This window comes from Girardinichthys multiradiatus, chromosome 12 (genome assembly GCF_021462225.1).
Source record: "Girardinichthys multiradiatus isolate DD_20200921_A chromosome 12, DD_fGirMul_XY1, whole genome shotgun sequence".
NCBI classification, from domain to species: Eukaryota; Metazoa; Chordata; class Actinopteri; order Cyprinodontiformes; family Goodeidae; genus Girardinichthys; species Girardinichthys multiradiatus.
In genome coordinates, this window is record NC_061805.1 from 18,858,662 (window position 1) to 18,886,619 (window position 27,958).

A 27,958-nucleotide genomic window follows, 5' to 3' on the forward strand; every position below is an offset into this window, starting at 1 on the left:
CCATCAACCCCGGAGCTTGGTTGCCAGCCCAATACAAACTTTACCATAAAACAATTCTTGCACTTGTCATGACACTACGTAGGTCATGCGAGTACAGGACAGGATGACAACTGAACTGTTAGTTATTCACAAGGTTGGACAGAAACTGAGTTACATTTTGTGTGTACCAATTGTTGTTCAATTATTTTACGTTTGAGCAGCACAAATGCAGCCATCTGTAACGCAACCTGTGTTGTTTGAAAAAAAAAAGACCTGTGGGGCACCTCAACACAAAAAGCATGCATGGTGATCAGCTGAATATGCATCATCCAGGAGCTACTCATATGTCGGCAGTAAACACAAAGCCAAAGTTATTTATTTATTTATTTATTTTTAAGCTGCAATACACAGTCTATCAGCAACATTTTCTGGTTAAGAACTATTTATTGAAACGTTTGCATTTTGAAGTTGTGGCATTAAAAAAATTTGAACGTTTATTGTATAAACAATACACTAAAATAAAAGAGATTTATTCATTTGAATTAATTGAAAAATGAATCTATTGGTTAATCAAATTATTAGTCTATATTGGCAGACCTAAAAAGAACAAAATATTAATCTCTCCAACATTTAATCCTCTCTTTTTTTGGTTTCATCTAAATGATCTTCTAAATATCATTCTCTGTTTAATCTCAATGGTTGCTCCCAAGTCATCCTGCATTGCAAACTGACCTTGCTTATAACGTTTGGCTATTGAACAGCACCCGTTTTTTTACTTTTGTCCTCCCACATTCTCTCTTGTATCCATGCCTCTCTAATTCCTCTTTTCCTCTTCAGTGCCTTTGGGTAAACATTTGTCAGTGTAACGCGAGTGTCTCAGGTAAAAATATGCAGATTAACTTTAACTCCTTTGCATAACGAGCTCTTATTTGCCAGTCTAATTACAGCGGCATACCCAGGCTATCCCAGAGCTGCCCTCAGGTTTCATTAGTGGGGTTCGTTAAGAGGTTTGTTAACGGGTAGCTAATCGTTTCCTCCCTCTTAAACAAACAGTGGAGCCTGAAAGTCCTGAAAAGGCTCCCACTGTAGCAATGTTGATTTAAGTAGACACACATAAACGCAGAGAGAGGCACATACAGATTTTGTACGAAAAGACATCATAGACACACACACACACACACACACACATACACAGGAACACCCAACTTCTTACCAAACACATTAATCACATATACTCACAAGCCGTAGCTTTCAGAATTTCAACAAGGCCTTGGCCATTGAAGACTGCAGGACTGACGTACCTCTCACAGCATTCATTCATTGCTGAATGCTGCGAAATTATTAGAGGAAGTTACAAAAATGGCTTTCAAGTATATAAAACAAGCTTGGTTTTGAACAAAAATGCCACTGCTTTATATTTAGCAGCAATTCCAAGAGCAAAGATCCATATCATAACTTTTGTAAGACAGGATCTTTTGAGCTAACAATGTTACCTTTGCTGTTTTAAACATCGGTGCAAAATTTAATGTTCTGTGCCAGTTTTCAGTCCCATCCATCCATCCATCTATCTATCCATCCATCCATCCATCCATCCATCCATCCATCCATCCAACCATCTCTAGCCTATTCTGCATTACTGATCAAAATCAATGTTCCTATGAAGTCCAATGCACAGCTAGTTTTCCTGTAAACCTTCAGTTGTATTAAAGGATATTCAGAAGCCACTGCTATTATCGAAATGGCATCATGAAGATCCAGTCCATTTCCACAAGAAGATGTGTAATACATCTATCAAAAATGTGCAGAAACTGTGTAAAAGTAACATTCTGCTTTGGCTGTGGTTTGGTACAGTGCTTGTAATTTCATTCTGTAAACGTATTTATTAATATTTGATTTTATGTGTCATCACTCTCGATAACCTAAATCTGATCTTAATAAAGTGTGTTTAATTTTAAATCTTAACCGCTTAATTGAATGTTGATTTGAAATATTAGGACAGTACTAATTTAAGACTGGGTTAAAATATTCAAGGATTTAACCCATTACTATTGTCCAATATAATTGTTTGATTCTTTCAAAATGTAGGTATGCTGCTTAGCTAACAGTTTTGATAACATGAGTTCGGCAATTTTCAGTTTAATAAGACAAATGTTTAAATGCATATGTGGATAACCATGACAAGCACACAAACTTTGTCTAGGTACAACGATTCACATAGCCTCAAATATTTTAAGGACTTTCTAGTGAGGTCCTTCTGAGAGTGAAGGCCTGAGCTCAGGACTTTTTGTAACACCATGGTAGCCTCTGCCATCCTCTACACTATCGTCTGCTGGGCCCCAGGCAGCACAGAGCGGGACAGGAAGAGACTGAACAAGCTGGTTAGGAGGGCCAGCTCTGTACTGGGAGGAAGTGCAGGAAGGAGCTTTACCACAGGTCCTTTATCCGCACCGTTGTCAGACTGTTCAATTATCTTGTATAATAACTTGTATATCACTAAGAGCTGCTGTAACAAGTTAATTTCTCCATCAGTAATTTCTATCTCATCTTATTTTATCTTATCTTATCTTATCTTACAAGGCTGTTTATATATTCAAGCCCTTGTGTCTTGTCATACTAGTTGATTAATTTATAAAACTCTCTATTACACTAAGAAAATGTTATTACCCAGAAACAAACACTTCATCAGAATCTCACAAAACTAAATGCATCATTTTTGATACACATAAATATTAGACCTCCACCTCCTTAAACAAAGCTCGTACCTTTCTCAAAACTAGCTGTAATGAGTCCTGTGCTTATTTCCTGTGGTGGAGGATCCAACCACTTCCCTAATAGGTGTGCTGACAGTTTTACCCCAAAACCCAAGATAACTGTGCACACCTTCTAAAAAGCATAGATTTAAGGGAGTACAATTCCCTTTCTTAAAATTATTACATAAAAAAACCTGTCTCTAATGGTACCACAGCAAATAATTCAGTCAGTCAGTCATTTTCTACCGCTTATTCCATAGTGGGTCGCGGGGAAGCTGGTGCCTATCTCCAGCAGTCTATGGGCGAGAGGTGGGGTACACCCTGGACAGATCGCCAATCCATCGCAGGGCAACACACAAATAACCATGCACATACTCATTCATACACCTAAGGGCAATTTAGAGAGACCAATGAACCTCACAGGCATGTCTTTGGCAAATAATTCAAATATCATTAAATGTTGAGTAGAACATGTGGTGAATGTGTGCACCAGTTGTGATACTTCAGCTATACTGGTGTGTTTTATAGAAAAGTAAATAACATCAGAATCAGAATCAGCTTTATTGCCAAGTTCGTGCATACAAACAAGGAATTTGACTCCGGTAAACTTTGCTCTTTTGTTCTGATTTTGCATTACAGAATATACAAATTTACAATTTACAATGAACAATATACAATGTACAATGCACTATTCCTCATTACAGAATATACAAATTTACAATTTACAATGTACAATATACACATATATAATAAAAAGGTGCATTTGCAACATCTGTATGCTGTTGTTTTATACTCTATTGAATGTTCATCAGAAAAACAGCCTGGGGGAAGAAACTGCCTCTGTGGCGGCTGGTTTTAGTGAACAGTGCTCTGTAGCGGCGGCCTGAAGGTAAAACTCTAAACAGTTTATGTGCAGGGTGTGTGGGGTCTGCAGAGATTTTGGCAGCTCTTTTCTTGACCCTAGACCTGTATAGGTCCTGGATGGAGGGAAGGTCAGCCCTGATTATTCTCTCTGCAGTCCTGATTATTCGTTGCAGTCTGGACCTGTCCTATTTTGTGGATGAGCCAAACCACACTGAGATGGATGAAGACAGGACAGACTGTAACATGTTTTTTAGTGGACATTTCAAATTCAATTCAAATTCATAACTACTTTATTCATCCCAAAGTGAAATTAAATGTTGCAGCTCATATTATGCAGGTTTCTTCAAAACCGTTGCCGTTGTAGATGCTGATGACTGTGGGCAGGAAGGATCTCCTGTAGCGGTTTGTCTTACAGCAGATCTGAAGAAGCCTCTGACTGAAGACACTCTGTTGTTGTACAACAGTCTCATAAAGAGGGTTCCCCATAATGTTCTTCATTTTATGAAGAATCCTTCTTTGTAAAATGATCTCCAGAGGTTCCAGAGGAGTCCTCAGATCAGAGCCAGCCTTCTTTATGAGCTTGTTGAGCTTTTTTACGTGCCTGTCTCTGATGCTGCTACCCCAGCAGATGTTGGCAGTAGAGATCACACTCTCCACAACAGACCTATAGAAGATATGTAGCATCTTGCTGCAAACACCGAAGGAACCTCAGCTTCCTCAAGAAGTACAGTCTGCTCTGTCCTTGAGTTAACATGTACTTTAAATAAAATAAAAACTGCAACTCATTTATAACTTCGTTTAGACTTGACAAACTTTAAATTGAATTTGACATTTATGTCTGTTGTAAATTTTTAACAAAAATACATTAATTTAAATATAACAATATCAAAAAGTAGCTAATTATCGTCTCAAAAACATGTGATAAACAGCTCAAATGTAGAGTTGTTTGAAATTGGCACTTGTATCAGGCTTTAAAGCAATAATGGAAAAACAAACATGCCAAAGATGTAAAAAGACTTGTTGTGTGGTAACAGTGTAGACCGGTTGGTCATCTACCAACTGAGGAGGAGGGGGGTTGTGGTTGCTGGGGTTCAGAGGGCCCTGAATGACAGGTTTAATTTGAGAGACATGGAAGGTAGGATGGATGTGCATAGTCCTGGGAAGCTGCAGTCTGACAGCAGAAGGGTTGATGATTTTAATGATGGGAAAAGGTCCAATGAATTGAGGAGCCAACTTTTTGGAAAAATCCTTCAGGTGTATATCACGAGTAGATAGCCATACCTTCTAACCCACCATGAATGGAGGGGCTGGGGTCCGATGACGATCCGCCATTCTCTTGTTTTGTTCTATCGACCTCCCAAGAGCCTGTTTAGTCTGCCTCCAAAACCTCCTATAGCGCCTGAGATGATGCTGGACCGAGGGTACCAAAATCTCCTGTTCCTGGGATGGAAAAAGAGGAGGTAGATAGCCCAAGGATGCTTCAAAGGGTGTTAATCCGGTAGCAGAGGATGAATGCGTGTTGTGGGCATACTCAACCCATGCTAAATGAGATGATCATGAAGACGGATTATTATTGATAACACAACGAAGTAGTGACTCAAGTTCTTGATTAGCTCTTTCACACTGACCGTTAGATTGAGGGTGGTAACCAAAAGACAGACTCACAGAAGTGCCGAGAGCTTGACAGAATGACTTCCAGACCTGGGAAACAAACTGCGGAACTCTGTCAGAGACAATGTCAGTGGGAATGCCATGTAACCGAAAAAAATGTTGAATGATGAGCTGAGCAGTCTCGTGTGCAGAAGGAAGTTTAGGTAATGGAATGAAGTGAGCAGCCTTGGAAAATCGATCAATGATGGTGAGAATGGTGGTGTTACCTTCAGACGGAGGTAGTCCAGTGACGAAATCTAAGGAAATGTGAGACCATGGTCGTCCAGGAATGGGGAGTGGTTGAAGAAGTCCAGAACAAGGTCGATGTAAGCTTTTTTTTTTGGGCACAGACAGAGCAGGCAGAAACAAACTCCTTTATATCACAGTGCTTAGTAGGCCGCCAAAAATGCCGTTTAGCAAAGGATAACATTCTGTTTATTCCTGGATGGCAAGAGAACTTGGAGACGTGAATCCAAGCAAGGACCTTACTGATAGCGGTCTTAGGGATAAAAAGACGATTAGGAGGTCCTGTACCTGGATCTGGTTCCACTTGCTGTGCTTGGTGAATCTCATTCTCAATCCTCCACGTGATGGCTCCAACAGTGCAGGAGGGGGGCAGAATGGGCTCATTGCACTTGGAGTTATCTGAGGAAGAGAACTGTCAAGACAGGGCGTCAGGCTTAACGTCTTTAGACCCTGGCCGGTAAGTAATAGAGAAGTGGAACCTTGAAAAAAAAAGTGACCATCTAGCCTGTCTGGCATTCAGTCTCTTGGCCTGTTGTAAGTAAACAAGATTCTTATGGTCAGACAATATGATGAACGGAACCTCAGAGCCTTCCAGCCAGTGTCTCCACTTCTCTAATGCCAGTTTAATGGCAAGAAGCTCTCGGTTACCCACATCATAGTTGGCCTCAGAAGGAGATAGACGTCGGGAAAAGAAGGCACATGGATGTTGGCGATTATCCTTGGGGGAACTTTGAGACAGGACGGCTCCCACACCTGAGTCCGAAGCATCCACTTCCACTGTGAACTGAATGCGAGGATCAGAATTACACAAGATGGGAGCAGAATAAAACATTTGATTCAACTTACAAAAGGCACCCTCGGCCTCAAGAGTTCCACGAGAATGTGCGGAGGGTGGAGTTAAGTTTGGTAAGGGGAGCTGCGACTCGGCTGAAGTCCTTGTTGAAGCGTCTGTAAAGATTCGCAAACCCCAGGAATCGTTGTAGTTGTTTTCTGTTTTCCGGTCTGGGCCACTCTGCCACTGCCTTGACCTTCTCAGGATCCGTCCGAACCTGTCCACTCTCAAAAATCAGTCCCAAGAAAGATATGGATGAGGCATGAAAATCACACTTCTCTGCTTTGCCGAAAAGTTGGTTCTCAAGGAGTCTCTGAAGAACAGTGCGAACGTGTTGAGAATGTTGCTGAGGGTTCCTGGAAAAAATTTATATGACGTCTAGATAGACAAAAACAAACCGTTCTGGAGATCCCTCAAAACGTCGTTAATGAGGGCCTGAAAAACTGCAGGAGCGTTAGTGTGACCAAAACGTATCACCGAATACTCAAAATGACCCAATGGTGTTCTGAAAGCAGTCTTCCACTCATCGCCCTTCTTGATGCGAACCAGATGGTAGGCATTGCGGAGATCTAACTTTGTAAAAATGGTAGCGCCTTGAAGTTGTTCAAAAACAGAATCTTTCAGAGGGAGTGGATATTTATTCTTAATGGTAATGTTGTTAAGTTATCTGAAGTCAATACATGGTCTCAGTGATTTGTCCTTGGACACAAAAGAAAAATCCTGCCCCAAAGGCGAGGTGGAGGGACGGATGATACCAGATGCTAAGGAGGATTCAATGTACTCACGCTCGGGGCCAGACAGGTTGTAAAGTCTGCTAGAGGGTAGGGGAGCCCTGGGAAGGAGATCTATGGCACAGTTGTAAGGGTTTTGGGGGAGAAGAGAGAGAGCCTTAGATTTACTGAATACTTGGGCCAAGTCATGATAACAAGGGGGAACAGTAGATAAACCCAAAACCAGCGTGTTCAGACTGAAAAACAAAAAACTCACCCATCTCATTGTGGTTGCCAGAGATTACAAAATGAAGGGAGGAGGGTCTTATGAGTGACGGAGGAGAAGGTCTGTCCTGTGAGAACCATCATAGAAATTGGTTGAACAAGTTCTTCAGTGGGGATGCCAAGCTGTTCCACCAGGTTGTCACTAATAAGGTTTTGCTCGGCCCCTGAATCAATAAGGGCCGAAACAGGAAAATTGATATTATTGACACAAACTGTGACTGGTAGTGTGAGACGGCTTTCAGGAGAAAAATCAGCAGCACCCACCCGTATCTCCTGAACAACTGGTGGGATTGGCCTTTTAAACGAAGACAATAGTTTGCAATGAAGTGACCCTTTTTGCCACAGTAGATACACTCCTTGGCTTCAAAACGTCTTTTTCTCTCTTCACTAGACAGTCTAGTGTGCCCAATCTGCATGGGTTCTGCCTCTGAATTAAGAGTTACCTCAGTAATCTGGGAAGGGTTTACTGAAGACTCGAGTGGAGGAGCCAGGACTGAGGCATGCTGGGAATTGTAGGCCCTTTGCTTGTTTCTCTCCCGTAAACAGTTGTCGATTCAAATTGCTGTTCTTATTAACTTATTTAAATCCTCAGGTTCATCTCTAGTGGCTAATTGGTCTTGTACTTGGTCATTTAGAGCACTGGAAAAAATACCTCATAAGGCAATATCGTCCCATCCTGCCTCCTTGGTGGCAATCCAGAAGTGGATGGAGAATTCGGCGACAGACTGACTTCCTTGTTTTAGCGAGATTAACCTTCTAGAAGCGGTCTCCTGATGAAGAGGGAGTTCAAAAATACTCTGGAAATCATGCAGAAAAGTGGAGAAGGAACAGTCATTTACAGATAGGGAGCGAAAATAAGCGTGAGCCCACCTTAAGGCGTCACCTTGAAGGCATAAGTAATCTGAGCCGAGTTGGAAGCAAATATTGTGGGAGCTCTGTAAAATGCAAGGTTACATTGAAGTAAAAACCCACCAAACTGCTCGGAATTACCACTAAAGAATTGACTGGGATGAACTTCAGGTTCCTTGAGGGTTGAAGGAATTATAGCTGTTGCTGCAGCAGAATCGGGCTCTTGTCTGGAGGAAGCTGGAGGAGTCAAGAGAGGTGTTACTTTCTGATACAAGGAGTACAACATGCTACCTAATTCAGACAAATTTCCAGACTGTTTATTTTGTTGAGCGATAATTTGTTGAAACATAAGTTCATTTTGATTTATTCGTTTCTCTTGGAGTGTTAATAGCTCAAGAATCTGGTCATTGTTTGATTTGCCGTGAGTACTCATCTTTGGCCGGATTATTCTGTTGTGTGGTAACAGGAGGAGTACTTAAGTACAGGCAAAACCAGAACAATGAGGCAGAGACTGATGAAAAGTTTAAGTGAAATTTATTTACAAAGGGTGGAAGTAGATTCGTCCTGTAAACGAATAGGAAGACGTTACTCGAGTAATCCACAGGAGAATGGGTGAGAATGAAGAGGAGAATGTATTTATCGTTCTTACAGGCTCTTGGGAGAGAGGTAAGCTTCGGTGGAGGAGGCAAAGGATATCCAGGAGGAAAATGATTCCGTCTTTGAGGTAAGTTTGCGTTCCAGGTCTGCGAGGGAGAGTGGCAGGACGGAGGATTGTTGAACTTCGGGTGAGAGATTCCAGGAGAGTGAGTCCACATCCACAAGTCCTTAAGCTTCAGTAACAGGTGAGTTCCAGACTCCACAAAGTGTCCAGTGTCACTGAATAATCCAGCGAGGAATGGATCACAAGCCAGAGCTTAAATGCCAGCTGCACTCATCAGCAGGATCCAGGACAGGTGTGTGAGAAAGGCTCCGCCCTTGACACTCTTAATCTGAAAGGTAAGAAAACACAAACATATCCTCCAACAGAACACAATCCTAACAAGACTAAGAGAAAAACAGTTATACAAAACATTTAGTTAACACAATCTAAATGTGAACTGTAAGGAATCTGATGTTCATGTGAAGTGTTCTCAATATCCAAACTTAATGGTGGAGAAAGAATGGTCAAATTATTGGCTTGAGTTTTGTAAGACCTTTTAAAACAGTCAGGATCATCTTGTGTAGTCTCTGTGTTGGTGCAAGGCTGTCACTTCAGCCAACAATGTATTCTGAGTTTGTATAACCTGAGCACAGTTTTATGGAATATTTCAAAGTGATATAACTCTTTTCTTCAATAATTTTCACGTTGCTTTTTCAGCTACATCACTGGCATCTGTTGTCTCCATCACACACAGGCTGTCTTCTAAGTCATAGACAATGGCAAAGGTCATTCTTTTTTTTTTTTTTATGTTATAAACACTGGGAGAAAATCCTCAGCTGCTCTATGATACAAAGAAAAAAGCAGAAGATCATAAGACTAAACGACTCCCCCTAGTTCAATTTAAATAAGGGTCATAGTGTAATTTAAACAGCTTTTTCAATCAATTGCGCTGTTGAATCTTGCCATTACAACCTCTCTCCCTCTTTCTAGCTGACCTCTTAGCAGGCCTCAGGGACCGATGCCCAAAATCCTTACACTGTCTCTCTTTGATGGGCAGAGCGCAGCCGAGCTAAGCATGTTAAACATTATGTAGATGAGATCCTAATGCCACTTGGAGGTTTGTAAACAGTGGAAATCTGAGCTGTAATGCCAGGCTACAGCCCAAGAGCAACCATGAATGAAATTCTAAATCTCTTGTTGGTGCTCCAGCTTTTCTTCCTCTCCAAATACCGGTTTCCTCCCATGCCTTTGTGCACCAAATCTGTTTACCTTGTTCTTTCTCTTTGCTCCTTTGTGCTTTTTCCTGCTGAAACTTGTAATTTGTTTTTTCTGTTTTGCTCTTCCTCTCATCTCCATCCAATTTCCCCTCCTACTCTGCCTCTGCTCCGTGAAGTCACATTTCCCATAGCTACTTTTTCTCTCCCCATCTCCATACCTCCTATTCTATATTCCTTTGTCCCCTTTTATTTCACAGTGCACAGACCATGGCCCAGACCTGGCCTTTTAACATTTCTCCATGCTACTCTTTTCATTCTCTCTCCTTTGCACTCCCTCACACTGCAGATCATTAAGTGTTTTCAGCACTTCTCAGTTAAACAGTCCCTGAACTTCATGTGCCCAGAGACAAATAATAAGTTAAATAAAATCATCTGAATATGTAAAAAATTACATCTAAAACATTTGTTGAATCATGTGGCATGTTTGACCCTGTATCCTATAAAAAACTGACACATTTTTGACATTCACTGACACTCTCCATAATGAGTAAGACACAAAAGGTCATTGCTAATGAAGCTGGTTGTTCACAGAGTGCTGTATTCAAGCATTTTCATAGGAAGTTGAGTGGAAGGAAAACGTGTGGTAGGAAAAGCAACAGGGATAACTTCCCTGTTATCCATTCCATTCTTCTTACACATGGTCTGCAAATGTCACATTCCTTGTTCACCCAGAGAGTGGAGAGGCACAGAATCAACAGCTTGAAGTCCAATGATTGATTTGAGGTGCCATGTCATCTGCTGGTGTTGGTCCACTATGTTGGTGCAGCAGGACCTGCCCACTCTGCCCTAGGTACTAAAAGTTTTTTCAAAGACTATAGTGTTACTGTACTTGTGGCCAGCAAATCCGCCTGAGGAAGAGGAAGATAAGAGACACCAGATCCAACAATGCAGATGGCCTGAAGGCCACTATCAAAGTAACCTGGACTTTCATTACAAGTCAGCAGTGCCTCAGTCTGGTCGCCTTCCTGTCACGCTGCATTGGTAATTCATACAAAAGGAGGCCCGACCACGTATTGAGTGCATAGAAATGGACACTTTTCAAAAACCTGACATTTCTGTTTTAAAATATAATTTTTATTGATTTCATGTCATTTTCACATTTTTTTGAGACACTGAATTTTGTATTTTCATTAACTGTACACCATAGCCATCAAAACTACAAGAAATAAAGGCTTGAAACATTTCCCTCTTATGTGTAATGAATCCATGTAATAAGTTTAATTTTCTGAAATTAGTGAACAAATTTGTTTTTTTACTTTTCTCCAATATTCTTTTTTTTTTGTGTACCTGTAGATATTATTTACAGCTTTGGTTTTGCATACTGGAAATGATTTTAGGTGCACACAGACAAATAATAAGTCTTCAGATCTTTGTTTCTCAAGGACAAAAGTAAAAAGACAGACTGACTAATAGATTTTTGTGTGCGTGTAAAGTGCATGTCACGCTCCACCAACTCAATGCTCTTTGGCTTCTGTTTTTTCCCCTCCTCTGTCCGCATGTGATTTCAGGTTTGAAATCAATTTGACTTAGATGGAAGTTTTCAATTTCATTAGCTTGATCAAATCGAGCCCTGTTAACAGGCAGCGGTAATAGAAAATCATTTAGGTAGAGCAGCTCACACACTCTCAAAGGGCTGGTTAAGAGGTGCTTAGAGAAGGAGAGATCGAAAGAGAAGTAAAACAGACACACAGAGGAAAGAATAGATAGAAAAAAACTTCTACAAGGGGCATGTGAGAATGAGGGGGAACAAATGTAGGAAATATACAGGCTTTGAAATGAAAGAGGCTTTGAAATGGGAAATGGGAAGATGTCAAGACGACAAGATGAAATGATAAAGTGAAAAAGTCAAGAACATAAGGATTAGTGTTATAAGAGGTAGTGAAAAGATAATGGATTTGTGAAATCTTGGATACATGAATCAAATTTATGTTTATGTGATCAACAAAATACAAGCAGAAGATTTAAGACAGATGGTATGGCAGGGCAGTAGTCAACACTGTTGACTCCCAAGTTCCAGTCTCAGGAGATCAGGTCTTTTCTGTGCATATTCTCCATATGTACAATGTGTGTGGCTTTTCTCCAGGTACTCCGGTTTCCTCCTAAGGTGGAGATACATTGGGTTGATCAGTGACAGTAAATAGATCATTTGGGAGAGTTTGTGCTGATAATTGTTTACTATATGTGTTTCTGTTTGCATTGTAAGTATTCAGCAGGGTGCCAAAAATGTACCTCACCTTGTGACCAGACCGTTGGCAACTATGAACAGGACAAAGTGGGTTTAGAAAAAAAACTGCCACTCCAAACTTTGTGGAAATGTGTAGGTAGAATGGATTTTTTTTAAAGTGTGCCAAACCCAACTCTTGAGTGCAGGAGGAAGGAAAAACCACAACCTAGATAGACATTTCAATCTGTGATATAAAGACGTCATTTATGTCAGTTTCATAGTGGTTAAGCTCTGATACTGGATTAAACCAGTTTTAATTCTGAAAAAATTCATGATAATCCACAGATATTTAAAAATTAAAGCTGACAAGGTGTGCCGCTGAAGAAGAAAAACTCAAACTTAAATGATCAATAGCCAGGACAGTTGTGACTGCTTTTATTTTTTTAAAACATAAAATATTCTAACTTCACCAGTTAAAATGTATTTAAAAGATTTTGATGAGAACGTTACTTTATTCCCTTGTCGAGATGCTAAAAGTCTGCGCTTCATTCAAAAATTTTCACTAAGGTAGGCAGATTTTACCAGTATCTTTGAATCGAAACTCTGGAAAACACGGTGATATTCTGTATGGGTGGCTGGGTTTAAATGTTGTGTTTGAAAATAAAAACACAGAACTGCTTCTCTTGTCATTTAAAAGGTAACAAACAATATGAACTACAGAGCAGGATAACCTGCAAGATGACTAAAATAATATGCTGGTGATATTCATATAGTAATAATAATAATAAGAATATGTTTTATATTACATTAACATAGTCTGCAGACAAAATCAAAAACCATCGTTGTATTATGGTTTGTTGCACATGCAGAACTGCATCACTAATAATTTGTTATTTATATACATGCATTTTAATAATCTTAAGGTTTTAAATGAAGCATGCCTTCTATTACAAGACAAAATCCTACACAGCTATAACCAAAAAGTCAAATCTTTTAAATGCATCTCCTTAACAAACATTAAACAGGGAAGATTAATTGACTAACCATATAATTATGAGTGAATCATATCCTGTAAAATTCAATAAGAAAAATGAAGCCCCAATGGTAATCTATTGTTGCTTTCCTCAGAGGCACTGAGTCATAATGATAATGATCAGGCCGTCTCCCTCTTTCTCTCACAAACACACATGCGCACACGTTTCACACTCCGAGTGTGCAGCTAATCAACTAAGTGAAACTAATGCAGGGGGAACTGTGTTGCTGATTAGCTCAACCTTAAACTCCAAGACATGGCTTCCAGATCCACACTAGCATTCACACACATACACACTAGTGCACTCAAGCACGGGCATGTGCACAGAAAATTAGTCTGGCTATTCATGCTAATCTGAGGGAAAATGACTTGCTCATTAGCAAGACCCTTAAACCTCTCGACAGCGTTTTAAAAGGCACGTCGTCTCATGGTTAAAGAGAAGAGTATAACCAGAAATGTAGCTCACACAGGCACACACACACACAGGGGCTTGAGCAGAGGAATCTTTGAACTATTCACAACTACTCAGTCTCATAAAATGACTTTCAGAAACTGCAAATTCTATAAATAGCACAACAAAAAAACCGGGCTGAACTATGCTAATGAGGACAAAAAATTGAAGAGCTGAACATGTGGACCACAGATCTAAAGCAGAGAAAAAGCACAAAAACATCAATGACCTGCTGTTCATTTTTTAAAGTTTAGCTAATGTAGGATCTGTTTCTGTACCCAATGTTTTATAGAGACCCGTTGTCAGTTTTAAAAGTGCAAATGACCCATTTGTTGTCTTTTTCAAATGTAATGTAATAGCTGAGGTATCTGTAGAAGTCACTCAGTGTGCGAAATTATTGCCAGGGACAAAAAGTATTTGGTGATGTCACTGACACTGGACTCACTGCCATGGCAATTCAAACTTGTTGCAGAACATAGTAGTGAGCTGTTTGAAGAAACTTGTTTTTGCCTAATTGTAAAGTTTCGCAGCTAAAACAAATCAAAATGTGACCTAAACTCTGCAAAACAATTCATACTCCTTGAACTCTTCTACATGTTATCACATAACTTCCACAGACTTCAGTTTATGCCATTGGGACTTTATGTGAAAGACCGACACAAAGAAGCTCTTAATTGATAAGTGGAATGAAAAAGTACACAGTTTCTTAATCTTTACATAAATTAAGATCTTAAAAGTGTGGTGCGCATTTATATTGAGTCCCCTTTACCCTGAAACCCCTAAATATATTCCAGTAAAACCAATTGTTTTTTAGCCACATAGGTGTGTGATTTAATCTCAGTAAACAAAAGCTGTTATGTGAGGACCTCAGAGGTTTGTTGCAAAACATCATAAAAACAGCATCATGAAGACCAAGGGACACACCAGACAGGTCAGGGAAAAACAAGACATGGCTATTCACCTAAAATGACAGGTGAGCAAAAGAAACAATCAGAGAGCAGCCATGAGGCCCATGGTAACACTAGAGGAGCTTCTTCCACAACTCAGGTAGGGGAATCTGTTGAGAGGACAACTACTGTATTAGTCGTTCACTCCAAATGTTTGTTTTTTTATGCCTGAAGTAAGCCATTGTACAAAGAATGAAATGAGAAGCCAGCTTTGCAGTTTGCCACAAGTCATGTAGAACAAATTTTATCTTTGTGGGCTGCATGCATGCATGCATGCATTGTGTGTGGTGAAAAACTAACACTCCACATCATCCCTATTGCCAAACATGGTGGGGGCAGCACAATGGTTTGGGCATGCCTTTTTCCTTAGCCAGGATAAGAAAGCTGGTCAAAATATATGGGGAGATGGATGGAGCTAAACACAGAGCAGTACTAGTTAGAGGCTGCAAAAAAAACTATGTATCATTTTCCTTCTACTTTACAATAATGACCAGTTTTGTGTTGGTCTATCACATGAAATCCCACTTTACACCAGTGAAACTAAGGGTGCATTCACACCTGGAAAGTCCTTTGGTCCGCTTGTTTGGTCCGGAGCAAAAGTGGACTTTATTTTTTTTGTTTGGTGCGGTTTGTTTTCACATTGTACTTTTTGCAAGTGAAGTAGTACTTGTAAACAAAGCCACGCGGGTGGCGATCATTGTTCCCATTGGACAGAAATGAGGGGGCGGGACAGAGCACAGACCCGGAAATTTAGGAAAACAGCTGTAGACGTGCTGCGTGCAGCACCTCTGTTCTGCATACTTGTGCCATTATTACAACTGCAATATTATTGTGAGGGTGAAGAGCAGCTCATTCAACACAGATTTTGCGATGTTCTATTTATAAGTTTGGAACAGCGTTGGTGAATGCGTGCTGAACGCAGAAGAAGACGGTGCGCTCTGCGTGCCCGTTCCCACATGCCTGGTGTTGCAACAATCAGGTGGCCAGGTATGATTTGAGTATAACGAACACATTTGCTATCAGCTACGGTGGTTTGTTAAGTCCAAAGACACGTATGTTTTTTTGCAGTTGGTTTGGATCGCGGCCGGTTCGTATTCAGACCATAAGCGAACCGCACCAGAGTCCGTTTGGAAGCGGTCCGAGACCACCTCAAAAAGTGGGTCTTGGTCCGGTTGTTTGGTCCAAATCAGGGTTCGCTTGAGTGTATTCACACCTGCACAAAAGGTCCGGACCAAGGGGGGAAATGAACTCTGGTCCGTTTAAAGCAGACCAAAAGTGGCAAGTGTGAATACACCCTTATATTCCAACTTTTTTCATCAGGTGGTTTAACATCTAAAATTAAAATATCAACACTTGACAGACATCAGAGTTAAGTTGATAATCTTTCAGGAGGTGACACTCTGACAAACTACATATTTCTGTCAATTAAACTTTGAAAGTCTGTCATTTCATGACTTATCACACTAAATCCATAAAGGACAGATTAAACTGGAAGAGGATAGTCTGGATGAAGTGTTTAGATTTCCGAGCAGGGCGAAGCTTGGTATAATTTAATTATAGGAAAAGAGTTGTACATGTTTCATTATTTCAGATGGCTTGCTTTAAAGAGAAGAGCATCGTAGTTTTGTAGTGAAAGAAATAAAACATAAGATATGTTTCATTTATTTGTTATAGTGAAGTTAGACAATCACTTAACTAATTAAAATGAGGCAAGTTTGTGGCCATTTTTTGCTATTGCTCCACTTACACGTGTTCTTTGCTTCCTTGTTTGAGTTTATTGCTGCTTTATACATTTTTGATCATCCACCTCTCAGACCTTCTAATATTTGATACAATGTGTAACAATTACAGTGGAGGAATGTTTTATTGATGTCAACATTTGTTGCAACTGCTCTATTCCACTCATGGAAGTAGCTGTCTGTCTCCCAAAGCCAAACTACTGCCTGGGATAAGATTCAAAATCCCTGCTGAGTTGGACACCAGGCAACACAGATGTAGGGCAGATCCAAAATGGAGAGTTTTAAAATGGAAGCTTAAAACCATCTCTTCCCTTGATTGTTATGGAAAATGTAAGATCCATGGCATATGCAAAGAGCATGAGAATGTAGGGATAACAATAACTCAGTGGGAATATTGCAAATGCAGCATTATGTCTTTCACAAAGACATGGCTTCAGGAAGATATGGCTGAATCCAAAGCCTCTCTGCCTGGCTTTACACAACCCGACAAAGAAAGTGGCCAACCAGCAGATACATACTGCCTTTTTTACCTTCTGAGATCTCATCTGCTATAAGCTGTGGTAGATAAAAGAGTGTTCTTGTATTTGTTACAAGTACTTGTTTTCATCTTAGCTTAATAGGTGTATTTTTTTATTTTTTAACGTATAGTGATTTCAGTTCAGTTTATTTAGCACCAGTTCACAACACATGTCTCAATGACCTTACAAATAAATGTGAAGGTTTGTATCAGCCATGTCAATAATCAAAAAACTATTCAGATAGCATTATTATTTTCATAGTCACAGTTTAAAATAAGTAGCACGTCCGCAGTGTCACTTAATAAAATCGTAGTCTTAGTCATTCAGTATTTCCACACTAAAGCTCTCTAAAAGGCTCTCACTTCAGAGGATCTTTCATTAATACACCTAAAGGGGAAAAAGTCTATACATGTTCCTGTGGGCATGTTTGACTGTATTTTTATAAATACAGCATAATATTAGTATTGTTTTGGAACAGTTCTGTAAGACAAATAAATATATTAATCCAGTGCTTAGGATCAGAGCACTTTACATTTTTAAAGTACATAAGAAATACACAATTTCCTGAGATTGTCCTTTCAGGTAAACTTAACTTAGTGGAGAACTTAGTATAGTAACATAGAAAGTAAGTTTTGCGTCACTAATAGACCTAAACCAATCATTAAAAGACAACCATGCTGGACGTTCAAAATAAAACCTAGACAAACACTACAAAATAAAAGCTTACATTTTTCTATAGTTACCATTTACATTTAAAGCTCTTAAAATAGTATACCGGAAATAGTATACTGGGAATTTAGCACAGTGGCAGCATTCTAAATAACTACTGGACCTAAATCAGACCTGAAAGGACAACTATGCTGGACTTTCATAATAAGACCTAAACCTGCTCTACAAAATAAAAGCCTTCTTATTTCACAGAGCAGATAACTGCAGTATTGGGCCTAACACTAACACTTGGACTCAACCAGTGTTTGAAATAGGCTTTTTTTGGGCCTTTAAAATAAGGTTTAGGCATGTCGCTGGCACAGCTGTAGAGCATGCAACCCATGTATAGAGAATCTTCAGCCATTGACACAGTCCCAGCCATGGTAACATGTGCTTCATGTCTTCCCTCTTTCTTCACTCCATTTCCTGTCTGCCTACTTTCAAGAAAATGACAAAATAAAGGCCACTGGTGCCACAAAGCAAATCTTAAAAAAAGAAGGCTTTCAAAATAAAAGCCTCAATTTTCCATAGGTACTATTGAATTTTTAAGCTGATAATAGCATACAAAATGCTTTTGTGAATAGCAGCGGGTTCCATATGACTAACGGACTTAAATCAGTCCTTAAATCACAACCATGCTGGACTTTCAAAATAATACAAAAACACCCTCTACAAAATAAAAGCCTATTTCACATAGCAGATAACTACAGCATTGGTTTTCACAATACTGGTGGAAATGCGTCTACTTTATCCTTTCAATATAAAGCTTACTAATGTTTTTTTTTAAAAAGCCTCAACATTCCTTACTTACTATTTGCATTTTCAGCCTGTAATTGAATATAAAGTGATTTCAGCATAGTTCTTTAACGTAGGACGCAATCTTACACTTTTACCAATGCAATTGGTGAAACAAGAACATGTCTAGGGTTATGTCTTTGGCTGATAATCAACGCTGAAATCTTTCTAATTCTGATTCAGAAACACGGGTGGGTGGTGGATTTGATATATACCGTGTATTAACAGACAGCTAAATCGTATTAACACAGACACAGATGTTCATATACAGGTCACTTGTTACCCACACAAGATGAAACAGACACAAGGGCTTTTATAAAAAGTCTGCATGACTCAAGAATACCTATTTGGTGATAATAATGGAACCGAAATAGATACATATACAAATTAACTGTTCTCTTAAGGGTTCTACCTTTGACCTGTTGCACACTGGGACTACCTTAGCTACAGAACCTTTGGCTCCAAGAACACTCCAAGAAGCAGACCCAGTCAAAATTTCCCTAGGAATTTTCGAAGCAAGTATATTGCTGATTAGAGAATAAGTATAAGTAAACAATTGTTAATACTCTACCCTAATGGTGTCCATCTCCATCATTTAGACACACTCATATCCAAACATTAGCTTTTTTTGTTTAAGTTTTTTATTCTTCTTCTACCAGCTATGAGAGTGCTTCAAATAAACTTTCATTGACTGATTCAAATTTTCTGTAAATAATGTCGGTCACACAAAATAATTATCCTTTTTTTTCCCACTGAAAAAGGTATATATTTTATAAAACATGATGATAGTATAGTGCCTCATACTGACTTCTTCCAGTTACTTTTATTTATCTTCCAAATTAATAAGTCCAGATAAAAGTATCTGGACTTCTTCCAGATACTTCTATTTATCTTCCTGTTTCTCCACCTTTTATATATCCCAGGTTTATTCATCCTATACTCCTATCAACAGAACGAAAAACTGCTAACGGTAATTTCCCATTTCATATAATTGAATTGCCATTTGCCACAACAGTGCTACCAACTGCGCCACTGTGCAGCTGAATTATGAGTTATGAAGATAATTCATAAAAAAATTTTAACATTGCATTTTTAATATAATTTAATTTCACACTATTTTCTTATAGTTTTATGCCCTGTGATTTTTATTCCTAGACGACGGATCAAAGACCTCTCAGGAACCTCCTGCTGGTAAATATATTATTTATTAGTCATATAACCACATTTCCGAATTCACAAGTGGACAGTCCAAAATGTTTAACAAGAGATCATTGGGTACGAAATAACCAAAATTGCCAAAGTGCAAAGGGATACAATTACCATGGAGAGCCATATTATAATCATGCCTATCAGCCTCACAACTATCTCCTCACCACTCAACAAAATGGTTTATGAATTCATTAATAAATATTCAATTTATTAATATTAAGTATAGGCTTAAATATATCATCTACAAAATTTCTCAGTGTTTGTTGTTTTTTAGAGAATAAGAGAAGCCCCCTCCTGGCCTTGCATTTTAGTAAGCTGTGTATGTGTGTCTGTGATTATGTGCATGAATAACCAGTGTGGCTGAATGACTCAGTCAGTGAATGAAATCAACAATGGAACACAATGAACGTGGTGAAAAAGAGCAACTTATAGAAAGGACGGGGTAAAAGACTACTATTGTGTGGGCATGTGTGCTTTTGTGTGTGTATTACTGATTTAACATCAGTAATTATTAATGCTTCGGAACGCATGAGTACTGTTGCAGGGAGCTGACACTGCTACAGGTTAATAGTGCAGTGCAAAACGCACTCAAGCACACAATCAGACATGCACACAACATAAATGGTGCCTTCTTTCTTTGTATTTGACACATATAATACAGTCTCTGTTGTATGGTATTTCAGGTACTCCAGTGGAAAGAAAGCAGTTCTTTTACAGTGTAAATACATTCAAACAGAAGAACATTTTGCACAAAAGGTAAAGAAAAGCAACTTCAACAAGGGCATGGCATTAAAATGAACTGCTGAACACAAGGGTAATCTCTTTAAAATCACCTAAGCACTAATGCTAATGCACATGCAAGTGAAACTGGAGACCGAGACTGATGAGATTTCCTGGTAAAGGTACTTTAAATGGACCCAGTCAGCCAATTAAAAACAAGTATTTTTCTTCGATGTTTCTTAAGAGAAATGCCCTGGGCCCGTACAAATATTGTTTCAGTATTTAAAAGTTTTAAAAAACCACAGATGGGAATATGTTTTGTTAAAAACTATATCAACTCTCTTGTGGGGAATTTGTAAATAAAACTGCAGGCCATATCATTTATTCCTTGTAAATGAATAGTTAATATTTAGCAGCACAATAGAAGAGGCATTATATTATTATAAACCATGGCTAGATTTTAAGTATATAAACATTACCGAGTCACAGACTCAACACTAATAATTAGGTAGAAGGAAAAAAACATGAAGCTGCTTTGCATCGCTAACCTAAATAATGCAAATGAAAATGTAAAACATATATAAATGTTGTCATAAAACTGTGGAGAACACATGAAGAAAAGAAAGACAGTTCATACAAACAGCAGAAAATTATTGAAAATCCTTGAAGCCAGCACCACACTTTAAAGGGTACACTAAATGAAAAGGTTTTCCAAAATAGGTTCAATGAAAGTCTTGCCGTACAAAGCAGAAGTTATAAATTTATTCAACCTGTGGAGTCTGAAAATGGATAAATACAGTGCCATAAAAACAGTGGAATAAATGTATTGGCAGTGTTCGGAAAATACACTATAAAACATATTCCATGGATACAGGTGTATATAGTTTGGTGTGGAGAAACTTGACTGGCCTGCACCAGAACCTTCTTCAACACCTTCGGGATGAATTAAGAGCAGTGGCTGCAATTCTGGTTTTCTCATCTAATTATGAACACACTCCTAAGCCTTGTGGAAGATGTTTAAAGAATAAAGTTGCAATTGCTGGCAACTCTGGGTCCATCAACATTGTACCTTATAAATTAAGAACAAGATATCATCAAAGTTCATGTACAAGCAGACAGACAAATACTTCTGGCAATATAGTGTAAAGTGGCAGCTGGTGAAAAATATTCTTGGTGCTGCTGATGTAACAATACATTTCTCTACCAACTCCAATATATGAAATGGAATCAACAGTGAGATGATGAATACAATTGAACAGCCTCTCTTTCGTCATGCGAATGCAATGCCTGTTCAAAAGCACCACAGATATGGGAATTCACTGGTGAATGAATATCAGTAGGTGGCAAATGTAGTTTATATATATTTCATATTATGTAGAGGCACACTTTGATAAGTAAAACTGATATATATATATATATGTGTGTGTAACAGAATTTGTAGCAGAACTGCAGCAAACCTTTTGCAACTTGGGGTCACCAAGTTCCCATAACCATTACACTTGATATACATGCCAACTGTTTGTTTGGGGAAAAAAGCTCTGTCATACTATCACAAATGTAAACATGGAATTATCCAAAACTCTACTGGGACTTTAACTGGAACTGTGTGCTTTGTTTAGATAAGATTAAGATTAAGCTTTAAACATTCCCGGTGGCTCTGGTGTGAACCAAAGGTTGAATATGTGGGAAGGCAACTCATGCACAGTGTTAAGTCTGATGAAGGATATGTGATGTAGTGGTACTATTTTTCTTTCAAAGGTCCTTAGAAGCTTGTTAGACTGCATCATGAACGCAGGTTATTCTAAATAAAAACCTGGCGGCCTCCACTAATAAATTAAAAATGTAGAAAGGGTTTTAAAAAAATGGTGGAATTTATTTATTTCCGGCACAGTTCACCTACTGAAATCACAGAACATATTTTGACCACACTTTGACTATTCATCCTCTCAATTCTTAAGACCAAACTGTTCGCTTCAAAACAGACATATCTTAGAAGCTTGGCTTTAAAACAACACTCACAATGACACCCTGGAAATGACAGCAATGATGACATAGAATGATGTAATTAGAATGAAACAGTGATATGGAAATAGGGATGTCACTTAGGTTTGTGAGATTGACAAACCAAAGTGACAAACAGTGTCGGCTTCGGAGACGCTGTAAAGCTTCTGTGCAAAGATGTGATGCTTATTACAAAATGGTACTAATTACCAGGACAGCCCTACAAATCAACTAAACGTGAACACATCTTTATTAAGCATAGAGGTTTTAAAAGACAAAAAAGAGGGAGAAAGCAGAAAAATCAGGCTTATTTTTCTTTTTAAAAACTACTACATGGTGTTGTACTTCATTCACTAAACTTTTACTCTAAAAATAAAAACACAGCTGGGTAATAGGGTATGAATTTCCACTGCAGGATTTTAAAGTGCACTGAACAACAAGCACAAAAAATAAATTCTACTTTTTGTGCATTTGGGCTGATTACATCACAAGAGGCACAATAATCTAGCTTTTCAGCTGGCTTTAGTATGGCCCTAGATTACTTTTATTTCTGCGATTTGTAGATTATTTCTACATGGCTTCAGAAACATCTGAACTGCAATTAGGTTACAAGTCAAACTTTGTGTATCTTAGTTAGAGTTTGGCTCTGATGACCTCCAACCTCTGGCAGATACAGTTGTGGATGGCAAAGCTGCTGCAAACATTGGCAATGACCATCTTCAGAACTTTAACTAGCACCAACATATTTAAATTGTTCTATCTATCAGATTGGTGTATTGCACACCTCTTGTAAAGAGTGTGAATACCGTATTGTGCTTGTATTACCTGAAATTATCACATTATTTGTCACCACAGTGGCACTGCATGCATAGCCCATACTACTTCAACTTATCCAAACAACATTTCTTTTTACCAAGAGTGATGAAACTTTCTAAACTTCTACCTTCTGTTGTTGCCTGGAAAAATGGCAATGGTATGGCATATTGTAGGACCATAGCTGCTGGCCCATTGTAAATCTGTGTGCTGATCATTATCAGCCAAAGTAGCGGGTGATGTTGCAGTTCTGCAGGAAACATCTTAATGGAATGCACAAACTAAACAATGTAGTTTATTTATAACTTTTACTGACAATTTTTCCTGAAATCAATGCAGTCTTATTTTTGGTTATGATTTGCTTTAGTAGTGATATTTTTATAGCCATTTACATTGATTAAACCTTTTCTCTATTTAACCTAGAACAGTGGTCTGGAATGTGAGGCTCTAGAACCGCATACGACCCTTTTGCCCCTTCACAGTGCCTCTTGACTTTGACTATAATGAGACAAATAAGCAAAATTGTAAATACTAAGGTAATAGAAATGGCATTTAGCAGTTCTATTATATGTTTTTAAGCAATTTTTGCATTGCGCACAATTTTGCATAGAATATAGAATGGAAGAAAATATATAATTTTGTTATGTTATGTGGTTGCAAATGATGTCTATTATTTTAAATGAGCTACCCATTTTTTTTCAATCTCTCAAAATATGGGACTATTTGCCTCTTGCTACTCTTCGTTTCATCTAACTGTAAAGATTTGATGTCTTAGTACTACAGCCTGAATAATAGAAAACAATTACATTGCATAAATAAAACAAAGATATGTATATTTCTAAAACCAAAACAGATAAACTTTAGTTAGTCTAACAGCTAAAATTTGCTCTTTATATTGTTAGTCAGAAAAATGACCCTTAGACTAAACGATGTGTTGAAAATGTAGAATATGTTGCCAACAGGTCCCATCCAATTTTAGCCTAAACAAGTTCATTTTGGGTGATAGCACTGTGGTATTTTAAAATTAAAAAGATCATACTGTAAGAATCCTTTACTGGCACATGTCTACTTTTAATGTTTTTAATTTGAAACATCATCTAATTGCTTTTATTCAAAAATGTAAAGCAGAAATCATTCAATCTGTTCCTGCTAAACTGTTGTTTTGATTTCTACACAGACACAAGCAAAAAAATTGAACAAACACCATCTAAATATAGTAATTTTATTGGTGGCGATTTTTCAGTTTCTGAACTACGACTGACCATGTTTTTTTACAACCAGAAACATTTTCTAAGCAGCCAAACTCGTCTTGGTTGTGAGGGGAAAGGTCTACCCTTCTTTCAAGCGAGCTGGCCAGCAATGCACAGCAACAGGTGAAGGAGGGAGAGCACGGCATTACTCTATGCTCCTTCCTGTGTAATTTTTTCTTTGGGCTTTGAGCAGTGAAAACAATAGGATGGACATTTGTGATGTTTGAAAACATAACCTTACAACCTTGGCATACCCTGAAACTGGTAACTGATCCAATCATTTTTAATAGTCAGGCTTTGCTAGCCTGATTCATCAACCACAACCAGCTTTCAAGCACATTTAGGCATCATCCAACATCCCTGTCTGGATTTATTTTCACCTTTAACTTTTTAACCAGAATTTCAATACAATTAGACATAAAGCATTGTTGTACTACAAGAACTCTGAACAGCTTTATGCTTTTTTGTGATGTCATCAGTCAGGTTTTTGTTGACGCTTTGTTGACAAGATGGCATCTTCATTCAATAATGATTTAAAACAAAAAAAAACATCGTTTGAAAAACTAACTAACATATTATTCGCATGTTACAAACAATGTTTAAAGTAAATTGGACCGCTTTTACAGAGAAGTCTAGCTGAAAGCTTTAAACACTGTTTGATAGTCATTGTACCAGTAGAGATGCGGTTCACCAGTGTCCAATAATAGTTGTTTAACCAGAGCCAAAATGTAATGGACCTCCCCATGAGTATGTGGGTGAGAGAAAAACACTAAGACAAGAAAAGAGCAATGCAACTGGCCTACTTCCACCAAGAGAGCGACTAAACAGCAGTCAAAATTGCTGTATTTACTGTGATAAAAAAAAAGGAAAACGCAGGAAAAACACTTCAGTATTTCACACGCAGAGAACAGAAGAGAGCAGAAGGTCACGGGGTTGGAGAAACAGAGAGAATGTTTGGATGATTTCAGCGTTTGGTTACTCAGATGTGTTTCTGCTGGCCACAGCTGCATCCGGCGCGATGTTCACTGGCTGTCAGAGTACACAGAGACCACCGCGCTCCGGAGAGCAAAACGCAGCCTCTTTTAACTGCTCATTGGGCCGTGACGGATCCGAGCTGATTAAAGCCACGCACACTAACACACGCACAAAGGGGAAAAAAAAAAAAACACTCGCGGGATTATGATACAGATGCCGAAGGATTGTCATTTGGATTGAAAACGGAGGCGTGCGAACCCACTCAGAGTGCTTTTCATTAGCCAGCGCGCTTTACACTTTATCTGTTTTTTTTTTTTCTGCTTCTTGCAGTGGGTGGTGGCGCTAGCCGACTGGTATTAAACCACCAGAGGATACTTCACTTAGGTTATTCTGCTTTGATCAAAATTAGTTTTTTGTGCGTACGTATTAAAGTTCTGTGAAGGGAGAAATATTCTCAAGCTGTTGTCCTGTTTTAAATAAAAGGAAACTGTTTCTTTCATTTAAAATGACAAATGATCCCGATTTGAATACAATTTTATGTCAGATTCTTCTCATCTTCTATATTCGGCCAGCTAGAATAAAGGTGAAAGGACATCTGACTTCCGCTTAGCGGTTACTACCATGCAATTTGCAATGCAATGTATTGCGCAACCAATTTCAATTTATTCTTGTGAACCGAAGAAAATTGGTGGATTTGGGCAAAAGAGTCTTGGTTCCACCTTCAGCTGGCACAGCAGCTTGTCAGCCCCGGAGTTGGCGCGTCTCAGATGGCACCAGTTAGAAGGCATCTGTCATTTGATGCTTCGGCAGTCAATTGCTCATTGTCTCAGACGAGCGAATATGTGATGTGTATTGCGTGAATATATATCGTTTCATTTGTTTGTTAAATACCATAACGCGTTATCTATCTATTGTCTTGCAAAGCGTAAGCTTGAAAAACAATATTGTCTTTAACCAAGTTTTCGCAAACAGAAGATGGTTATGTGGTGAGAAGTTCTTTCTTCTGTCAGAAAATGTTCAATATACCAGTAAAAAGCAGCACTATCAATGAACAATGACTATTACACGCCATGCGTGCATTTAAACCGAAATGAACCAAACTCTGTCTCGGGAAAAAAGTTATTAAAGGAAACAATTAGAGCGAGTTGGAAACTAGTTCCAGTAACAGGTAACAAGTCTTACCTTTCCACAGGAAGAGAATTACAACTGCCTTCCAGAGGTAACATCCAACCGGCGCGCCTGTCCGTCTCCCGACCATCTCCATACCTTCCTGTCGGGTAAAAGCCAGTGGGAATGTTCACAAAATGGACAAACAGGGAGTTTATTATTTATTATTTTATCTTCTTTTTTATTTCTGTCCTGTTCCAACTTTCAGATCACTATCGCGTCGGTGCCATCGACTGTCTCATCGTGACCAAACTGCGTTTTCCACCTCTGATTGACCTAAGAGACTGCGCATATGTGGTTTGAAGAACAACTATAAATCCTTTTGGAGTTGGCAATGAAAGAAATTCCCAAATGTTATTTCCTGTGCCGAGTGTGTTCTCTTTTAATCCTCTCTTGCAAACAACAACAAAAAAGACACAAAAAAACTCTGTTGTGTCTCAGGACAGTTTCCCCAACGTTTCGGGGCTTTCAACCAGTGCGCTCCTATGCTTCATGTATCCAAACGGGACGAGTTAAACTGAAGTAACCTGTCACTGACTTCATCGCACTTTTTATCCTTGCAAACTTTAAAGATACCTCCGAGAGTTTCAAACGAACCAAAGAAACAGTCCATGTCCAAGACGATTTTTAAACTATAAAGAGTCGGCAAAACTCTGCCACTTGAAATCGAATGCGTTCAAGAGAATCCAAACGTTGCTCCGTCCTCTCCCTGTTTTCCCCTTTCCTGTCTATCCATTGACTGTCCTCCGCTTGCTGTGCGAGTTACGCATCTCTGGGGCGAACTTGTGACAATGTGCGCACACTATCTGCGAGGAGGAGAGAGGTGAGGACAGGAGAAGAGAGGAGGTATGTTGCTTTCAGCAGCAGATTCAAGAGAAGGAGGCTGAGGGGTTGGTGGGGTTCTAGCGAAGGCTGTGGTGCTGGGGAGGCTACTGGAGGGTGGGATTTTGGGATGTGAGTGGCAGTTAGGGAACCAATGGAGTGTAAATGATATTAGATTTCTTTTAATTCCTTTGCCTTCTTTTGATGATTACCGTGTTATTATGTCGTCGTTATCTGCAGGCAATTACCACACCCAGATGGAATTTACAGAAAGATTTGCCTACAATAAACAACAAAAAAACTAATTAAAAACTAAATAAGTCCCCATGATCAGTGTGTGGGAAAATGAAGCTGACTGTTGATTTTTTCATAACAAGGAGAAGTGAAAAAGTTAATATTTTAAGTTTATTATAAGAAAACGGACGTGCGTATGTTTGCACTACTTTTAAAAGAGAGCGTGCGCGCGACCACGTCTTGTTTATCCTCTCAAAGCCTCGTTCTGCATTATTTATCCAAAGACACACGGTACACCTGTTCTCCCTGTAATCGATAGACACCAAGTTT

General features: G+C 38.9%; 1 protein-coding gene across 1 annotated transcript in view; it reads right to left on the reverse strand.

The window, feature by feature from the left end:
• The window catches only part of si:dkey-215k6.1 (transmembrane protein 132D), a 431,446-nt gene extending 404,006 nt beyond the window's left edge, over positions 1-27,440 (reverse strand). The window contains exon 1 of the mRNA XM_047381596.1: positions 26,588-27,440. Within this exon, the coding sequence (XP_047237552.1) occupies positions 26,588-26,669 (82 nt within the window). The 5' untranslated portion in view covers positions 26,670-27,440. The remainder of the gene's footprint in view (positions 1-26,587) is intronic.
• Positions 27,441-27,958: the final 518 nt, after the last annotated feature.